This window comes from Stegostoma tigrinum, chromosome 5 (assembly GCF_030684315.1).
Source record: "Stegostoma tigrinum isolate sSteTig4 chromosome 5, sSteTig4.hap1, whole genome shotgun sequence".
NCBI classification, from domain to species: domain Eukaryota; kingdom Metazoa; phylum Chordata; class Chondrichthyes; order Orectolobiformes; family Stegostomatidae; genus Stegostoma; species Stegostoma tigrinum.
Window position 1 is genome coordinate 68052738 of NC_081358.1, and position 8673 is coordinate 68061410.

Consider the following 8673-nt stretch of genomic DNA (forward strand, 5'->3'; position numbering starts at 1 on the left):
CCACACAGCGAAATCCTAATCTGATTCCTCTGTAGGTGAGAGATAGCAGGAACTGTAGATGCTGGAGAATCTGACATAACAAGGTACTGAGCTGGATGAACAAAGCAGGCCAAGCAGCATCAGAGGAGGAGCTACTTGGCCTGCTGTGTTCATTCAGCTCTCACCTTGTTATCTCGCTTTCCTCTGTAGATGAACTCATTTTGTGATCTGAAACCTTAGATAACTAGCACATGAGCTGGACCGGTTGCAGCTCACTCATACCTGGTGACTCAGTGCATAGAGATCTCAACTCTATATGAGATTCTAAAGTTTGTACAATTCCTATATCTGACTTTATGGCTTCATGTTTCAGATCAAACAGTCTCAACTCCAATGTGATGTTGCTCTTGTTTTCTCTCTCTCTCTCTCATGCCATATTTTCATCTGGAAGTTGCTGTTTCTGGCCAGAGATCAATTCTTGCATGACTGAAAGCTAAAAGTAGAAGGGGAGGAAATGTTTAGGATGATGAGCACAATAGTCAGACCATCAACAACTTGCCCTTCATGCAAGATGATGGTGGGCCACATTTTGAAAAAGGGCACAAGGCAAGAACCATCACATTATTATTCTCAATTCCCTCAGTGTATGGTGAATGCAATAGACCCATGACACCATGACACCAACATCACAAGGCTTAGATGATACTGACTTTCTTGAACCTTGCCTAGTTCTGCTGTGCTATTATTGATTGGGTGTGATCTTGTCCTATTAGTGTGAGGGCATGTTGTCTGTGTTTGAATACTAATATGATTCATTGATGTGCTTACCATAGCTGAGTAGCTGAAAACTGCAACAGGTGGTTATGAAGCTAATATGACAGTGATGTGTGAGGTTGGGGCTAATATCTGATTGCAGCACTGAGTCATGGTCAGTTGAGACCACCAATGGGTGAATGATATTGGTGTGGTTTATTGAACAATGACATATTAATGCTCTGTTGTACAGGAGATATCATTGAAAGATGTGAAGCTGAAGCAATTATAACCATCTGTAGGTTGAACTGCTAAGTGGATGATTTAATTCAGCAGACTGCTAAGATCCCCAACATCACAGATGTCAGCTTTCAGATAATTCAATTCACCTCCATGACAGCAAGCGAGAGCTCAAGGCAATGGACACGGGCAACATACAGCTATGGCATTGAAAATGTAAGCTGCTCTGCTCTGACCCTAGCCAAGCTGTTTCAATGCAGCTATGACCCTGCACTTTACCCAGCAATGTGAAAATGTGACAGGTTTGTCCTGTCCATGCTGTGGGAAGATTCAATCCAGCTAATCTCCATCAGCCCATTCTCCATCATGAGCAAAGTGACGTAAATAATTGTCAACAACACATCAAGTGGCACCTACTCATCAATAATCATCTTATTGATGTTAATTGGGGTTATGCCAGGGCATTTGGTTCCAATGCCATCAGCCTTTATTGAACATGGGAAGACAAAGTGAGATGACAGCAATTGTCTCTGACAGTAACACAGGGCTTGACTCAGGACAGTATCAAGGAACCCAGCAAAATTGAGGTTAAATGGGAGAAACCTCTCCGCTGATTGGAGTCATACTCTGTACAAAGAAACACTTGTGGTTTTTGGTAGCTGATTAGCTTAATCCCAGGACATTGCTGCAGGTGTTCCTCAGAGCAGTTTCCGTTTAACTAACCTGTTCAGAGATGTGATAACACACTTCTTCAGCAGGTGCAACTTGATCCCCGTCCTCCTAGCCCAGAGGCAAGAACATTACCACTGCACCACAAGGCCCCTTGTTTTCGAAGCAATCTGTTCAAAGACGTTATTATTTCTGGAGCAGGTGGGACTTGAACACAAGATTCCTGGCTCAGAAATAGGGACACCTTGACTGTGCTATAGCAGCTCCTGCTCCTCACAGCATTGTCTCCTGTCTAACCAATTTCAGCTGCTTTATGCAATGCACTTCCCTCCATCTTAAGTACAGATGTTCATTGTTTGTATAGCATTCAGCACATTCAAAAATCCTCAGATGCTGAAGCAAACCATGCCCACAAGCAACAAGAACTGATCAGTGGCAACTAATATTTGCATAAAAATCTAAGCAATGACTATCTCTAATGAATGGTAATCTAATTGTCTATTCTTGAAATTCACTTGCATTTTGATACATCTGTGAAGTTTATATGATTATAATAATGTGGAACTGTATTTTAAAGTTTGCGTATGAAAAGGAATTATCTGATCAGTTTTGAAGAAACTGTCCAAAAAAAAACTCAGGTAAGCTGAAGTCAGTCACGCAAAGTTACTACTTAGTGAAACAGAAATTTGATGACTCATTGGAAGCTGACAGTAACTTTGGACAATGGCTAAAAGAATTTAAATTCCATAGCTAATGTGATGGGTGATAAACAGGGGTGATAGGGGAGCATTAGTTTTTGTCATTTAATGTGTAAATTTCCTGCAAAAGAAATTATTCAATCAATGGTGATTGTTGTGTAGTCAACAGTGTCAGTAAAATTTCAAGTTTCTAAAACGTGAAATCTTGGTGCAGCAATTTTACAACTTGTAACTGGAAATCCAAAATTGTTTTTTAAAAGTTATCATGCTCTCTGAAGGTCAATTAACACTGTAACAATTAACATTATTAATTCCCCTCCTAACTCAACTCCTGACTCTACAAAGCCTGCATACCATATGTGAGAAACAAGTCAGGAATGTGATAGAATACTCACAACACAAACAATGCTCAACAAACAGGTACTAACAGCAAAATGCACTGTAGTAACTCACGCATGCCTCTTTTAAAGCAATCTTCAAACCCACGACTCTACCATGTAGAAGGGCGAAGTCAACAGACATACGGGAGTGCCTCTAGATGTAATTTCCCCTCCAAACCTTCCACCATCTTGATTTTGAACTATATCACTTTTCCTTTAGTGGTCATGGAGTCAAAAATGTGAAACTCTTTCCCTAGCACTGTGGGTGCATCTTCATCACATGGATTACTATAGTTCAAGAAGATGACTCTCTCATCTCATTCGTAAATGCAATTGTGGCAACAAGTGCTGGCACAGCCAATACTGCCTATATCCTGTCAATTAATAAAAATGAATTCCCTGACATTGAATATCTTTATGATGTTGACGAACATTTTATGACAGTGCTGCCAAGTCCTGGAGACCAGACACCTTACATTCACCTTCTGATCCACTTGCTACTTTTTCCCACTGTACTTTGAAGAATATTAGCTCTGGGAAAACATGACTTTGCTTCTTCAGTTAATCCATGACTGCCATCTTCATTGCTGCCATGTATAAGCCCATACTCCTCTTACATTTCTGCCATTCCTGTTATTTTTTCCTTATTGTAGCCTATCACAGTATTGATGTAAGCAGCAGCTTCCATATGTTCAGTGCTTCTTCCCTCTAAGAGAGACAGACTGCTGGATGCTAGTTGGCAAAACAGGAAAGCTCGACAAGCATGGAAAAATGCAGCCAGCTAGTCATGCAAATGAGAAGACAGTGCAATGTATTTTTGCTACCTCAGTCAACAGAATTAAGACATAGACATATCAAAAATGATAATCGTTATCTTGAAAAATGGGTACAAGATGCATTTTTATTCTTTAGAGAATGAATGAAAGACATCAGTGTGCTATGTTATTTGCATTGATGTATTTAGCTTTTAATAGTCTGTAGCAGGTGTCTCCAAAGAAACACACAACTGCCATATGCCTTATTACTGAATACAATAAAACTGCAAAGATTTCTGGGGTGAATCATACTTTAAAATCTGTAGATAATCTACACAAATATTTCCTCCATATAATGTATAAGAAGGTTGAGGGAGAAGGACTTTCTATATCATAAAACTCCTTAAAACTTTTGGGATATTTTTAATTAACTATAGCACACTTCTCACATAGCTGAATGATAATGACTTGTGCATGGTAACTACAGTATTAATGTAGGAAAAAAACCCTCAAAAGAAAATATTGCTCTGAAATATATATGCATTTTTTGCAGCAAGAATTTTTTTTTGTTGCATCAGGCTTCTCTCCCATTTGAGAATACATGACTGAAGGTAAAGCTTTGATTTCAAGTCTTGTGCAGATTATTGTAGACTATATTATAAAGGCACATACAAAAGGCTAACAGAATAGTGCACTTCTTTTGAGGAAAACTTTCAGATATGGAAAATACTTGCACTGAGGCTCCAGGGAATTTTAGGGCTAAAAAAGAACAAACCGTCAAAACGAAATGTTGCTCTGAAATATATATGCACTTTTGCCACAAGAATTTTTTGTTGCTTCAGCATAACAAGTCAGTAAACTGCAGCTTTCAAGCTTCTCAAATGGTGAGTAAAACAATTGAATGGTTAATTTTGCATTATTTAACACTGTGAGAGTCAACTAGTGTACGAGCTGGTTCACCATACAGAGTGATGCCAACAGTAGGCGTTCAATTCCTGCACTGGCTCAGGTTACTCAACCTCTCCACTTGTCTGAGGCACGGTGACCTTCAGATTAAAATACACCAGTCATCTCTCTCTAATAAGAAAGCAACAAATGGTCTGGTAAGACTGTGGCAATGTTACTTTTTTCAAAAAAACATATCTATTACCAAGTGCTAACGCAGGAATTTTGCATGTGTGTGTCTTCAATTTGAAACTGAAATGCAAATACTAAAAATTCGCTGCCCATCTATTTTATATTTATTAAACAAAATTGTACTAATTTGTAATTACTTTCATTATTTATTAAACATGACTAGGTGAAAAAAATAGTTTCATTATAATGCATTTGTCACCAGTCATTAGAAACTGCAAGAGCAAACTTCTATGGTGATCTCTGAAGAAGCCGATGTCAGATAGAAAATTAAACATGATTGCATTGGCAAGCATCCTATTTTCTGTCAGTGATTCAGAATCTTCTTAGTAGATAGAGAAAACAGCAGTCAAAATGTTGAATAAGAAACATTTACTGAACAGCTTAATGCAAATTAAGTAACTGATATATAATGAAGATTTTGCAGTTACATCATGAAAATTGGTGGTCTTCATGATATTTAACAGGAGCTGTGCACATAATTTTGAACTTAAGATCTGTAATAAAAGTTTTAGGTTGTAAAAAAATGCTAAAGCAAGCAGTGAAAGATTTTTTTCCTGACATTTAAACACTATTGCCATATATTGTGTAAAAGTCTAACAAGTTATCATGCTCTCATTACTCTTACGTAGAATATAATAGAAGTGCAATTCAAACGATGCACATTAACTTTATCCTGGATTTTAAGTTAAACACAATTTTAATAGCATGCATATTTTAATTTTATATCACATCATAGGAGAAATTCCAGACAATCTACTACTTTAATAAATGGGAAACTCAATTTTTAGTCCCCAAACATAATTATCTCATTAAAGGCTTTTGAATATATCAGAGGGCATTTACAGCAGAGTGCAATTGAAGAAGACAGTAATTAAAATAAACGTGCTACATTGAGTAACCAGATGCGTTCATCAAAACTACAAATATCAGGGTGTTGTTCTGCATTCTACCAGTTTCCGAAAGCTCCTTCTGAAGCTATCATCTAGAAAGGCATAGAGGAAAGGATTAAGATAACTATTTGCATAGCTCAGGCTAGTGATAAAGTAGGAGATTCCAATGATGAGCGTGGTCTGTTGAATATGTGTTGTTAAAGCTAATATTGTGCTCACATGGTAAGGTGTCCAACAGAAAAGGCAGACTGCTAGAATAATCACCACCATTAATGTAACCTTTTTCTTCGCTTTGTCCAGAGCTTTGGTGTTGGTGTTCAAACGCATATTTCTCAACCTGAGTAACATCATTGAGTACAGGATGCAAACTGTGGACACTGGAATGGTAAATCCCATTAGGAGAGTATAGATCCGACGAGCTTTCCACCACAGAATCTCAGGAGATGGAAACACGTAGACACATTGTAGCCTGCCTTCACCATCATGGATCTTACCAAAAATTGTGAAGGGCAGAATGATGACAGTGACGAAGAGCCAAACACATAAACAGACTATCTTAGCCGCTCTATAAGTACGATAAGACATTTTCTTGGACCTCGCCGTGGCCAGGACCACCAGGTAACGATTGATGCTCATGACAGTCAAAATGTAAATGCTTGAGAAAGTATTGTATTGGTCAATGGAAATGATTAATTTACACATCAGCTCACCAAAGGGCCACTGAAGCAACAGATAGTCAGCAATGTTTATGGGTAAAACCAAAGTGAAAAGTTCATCGGCGATGGCTAGGTTCAGTATGAACATGTTTGTCACCGTTTTCATTTTTGGAGCTTTGAGTATAACATAAATGACAGCTGTGTTACCCGTTAACCCAACTGCACATATAACGGAATATATGACAGGGATAGCAATGTAAAAATCAGGGTATAGACCTGGCCCTGTCGAATTGGTCCCATTGCCATTTGCAGACAAACAATTCACCTCCTGGTCCATGCAGGAGACGTTCGAAGATACCGGATTCGGAAAGAGATTTTCCATATTTTTATTGCTAGCGTGGTGAAATCGCTCACAGTTTTGCTTATTGTAAACACTACAGCAGAGAGAAAACCGTGCACCTTAGCACACTAGACAGATTTGAGGACTTCATTTAGAAGATACAATACTTGCGTATTTAGCAATTCAACACAGTAACTGGACAAAAAAAAAAGTTTTTTTGGTAAAACGTGCTCAGTGACATAGTACTGCCGGCAATTCTATGAACTCTAGCTGTACTTGGAGGTTAACTGAAAAGATAAATTCCTTTTTGAAAAAAAAATGTTTTTCTTTCCGGAGATAAGTCCTTAATATTCCACAATTACGGAGTGAACCGGCGGTGCGAAATATGATTTTTGTTTATATTTGCTATCCTTCGGACCTCTATTTAAAACTGTAGCTGCAGCCTTTGGTATGCTGTCGGTAATTACATTTTGCAATTTTATTTCAAATTACCACGAAGTCGTTGACATCTCTCTTAGCAATCACCAACAGATGAATGTTTACTAAATAGATCAAGGAAAGAAAAAGCAAGCATTTAGCTCCAAAGGGCTTCCAATGCACTTCAACAAAAAAAAACATGCGATAGGGAAAAAAAGACTAGCAATTACATTTCATCCTACTCTACCTCCGTTCAGGCTGTTTGTTTAACCATATTTAACCATACAGCATGCACATTTAGATTCTAATTAAACTCACATACTGTACCCGTTTAGACGCAACCAGAGCTCGCTGCAGTTAATCCGATGTTTGACTAGACTTGCTTCGCTGCTGTTCAGATGGTACTGGTGGATTAATTGTTCTCCGGATATGACCGGCTACCCGGTGATTCGCTGCGGGTATAAGCACAGACACAATTCAGTGGACACCAAGACCTTTCACCATAGGAACCAGAGATCAGGTCCATTACCGTCTCAGCACATTCAGCCCTTTCATCTCAATGTTTCAGTTTTTGACGCCGAGGGGAGAGGGCTAACTTAATTTCCAAATACAAGCTGGAAAGCTCAAGGACTTTTTTTTGGCATCAACAGCTCAGTTCAATGAAGCGTGACAGATACAATATTGTCATATTTGCGACTTCAGCTTTGCAATTTTGTGGGCGGCCGACTTGAAACCCAAAAGATGGAGCTGAGATGTTCTTCCCTTTGATGTTAATGTGTGTTTAATAGATACACGTTGTGTTGCGGTCTAAATTGATACCAGTTAATAGCTGATGGCTGTGGGCATATAGTGGAATAAATAAAATGCGATTACTCTATCGAAATCAAGCACTAGCTGCTGAAGACAGCCTGATTGTTTAGAATGCCAGGTATAATAAAATCAGCACACGATTAAAATACCGGATGGGTGGAAAGCAGGAGACTCTTAAAAATATTCAGCAAATTAGACAGCGTTCGTGGTGAGAGAAACGGAGCTTACGTTCCAGATCGATGGATTTAGTCCGGCGTGTATATATTTCATACCGCCACAGAAATGCAACCTAGGGACATCTCATTATGTTAATAAAATGTTGCCGGTTCGTTGTGTACTTTGGCAGATGGCACGAAAATAGCGAGGCTTTCGCTCCACAGGACGTTACAGTCAGATTGATCAGATGGGCTGAACAGCGGAAAATGGAATTTAATCCTGAAAAGTGTGAAGTGATGCATTTTCGGGAAGGGAGTACACTTGAATTGCAGGAGGCCCGGAAGTATGGAGGATCAGAAGGACCTTGATGTGCATGTCCATAGATCCTGAACTAGCAGGACAGGTAGATAAGATAGCTAGGAAAACATAAGGGATACTTGCCTCTATTAGTCAAAACGTTGAGTACAAGGTGAAAGAAGTTAACAATGGACTTGCACACCACATTAGTTGGACCACTGCTGGAGTTCTTTGTATCAGTGATAATGGGAACTGCAGATGCTGGAGAATCCAAGATAACAAAGTGTGAAGCTGGATGAACACAGCAGGCCAAACAGCATCTCAGGACCACAAAAACTGACGTTTCAGGCCTAGACCCTTCATCAGAAAGATCTCTCTGATGAAGGGTCTAGGCCGGAAACGTCAGCTTTTGTGCTCTTGAGATGCTGCTTGGCCTGCTGTGTTCATCCAGCTCCACACTTTGTTATGCTGGAGTTCTTTGTGTAGTTTGAGTCAC

At 39.1% G+C, this 8673-nt stretch overlaps 1 protein-coding gene across 8 annotated transcripts in view; it reads right to left on the bottom strand.

Annotated features, from left to right (window-relative positions):
• LOC132205976 (neuropeptides B/W receptor type 1-like) overlaps positions 1 to 8063 on the bottom strand; it is a 37719-nt gene extending 29656 nt beyond the window's left edge. For 2 of the 8 annotated variants that reach the window (XR_009445768.1, XR_009445765.1), the window contains exon 1: positions 7233 to 7848. Coding sequence is in view for 3 of the 8 variants with exons in the window: in XM_048529649.2 (XP_048385606.1) it covers positions 5538 to 6539 (1002 nt within the window). In the remaining 5 variants the exon portion in view is untranslated. The other 6 variants (XM_048529649.2, XM_059646054.1, XM_059646053.1 and 3 more) reach the window with 6 other exon arrangements.
• Positions 8064 to 8673: the final 610 nt, after the last annotated feature.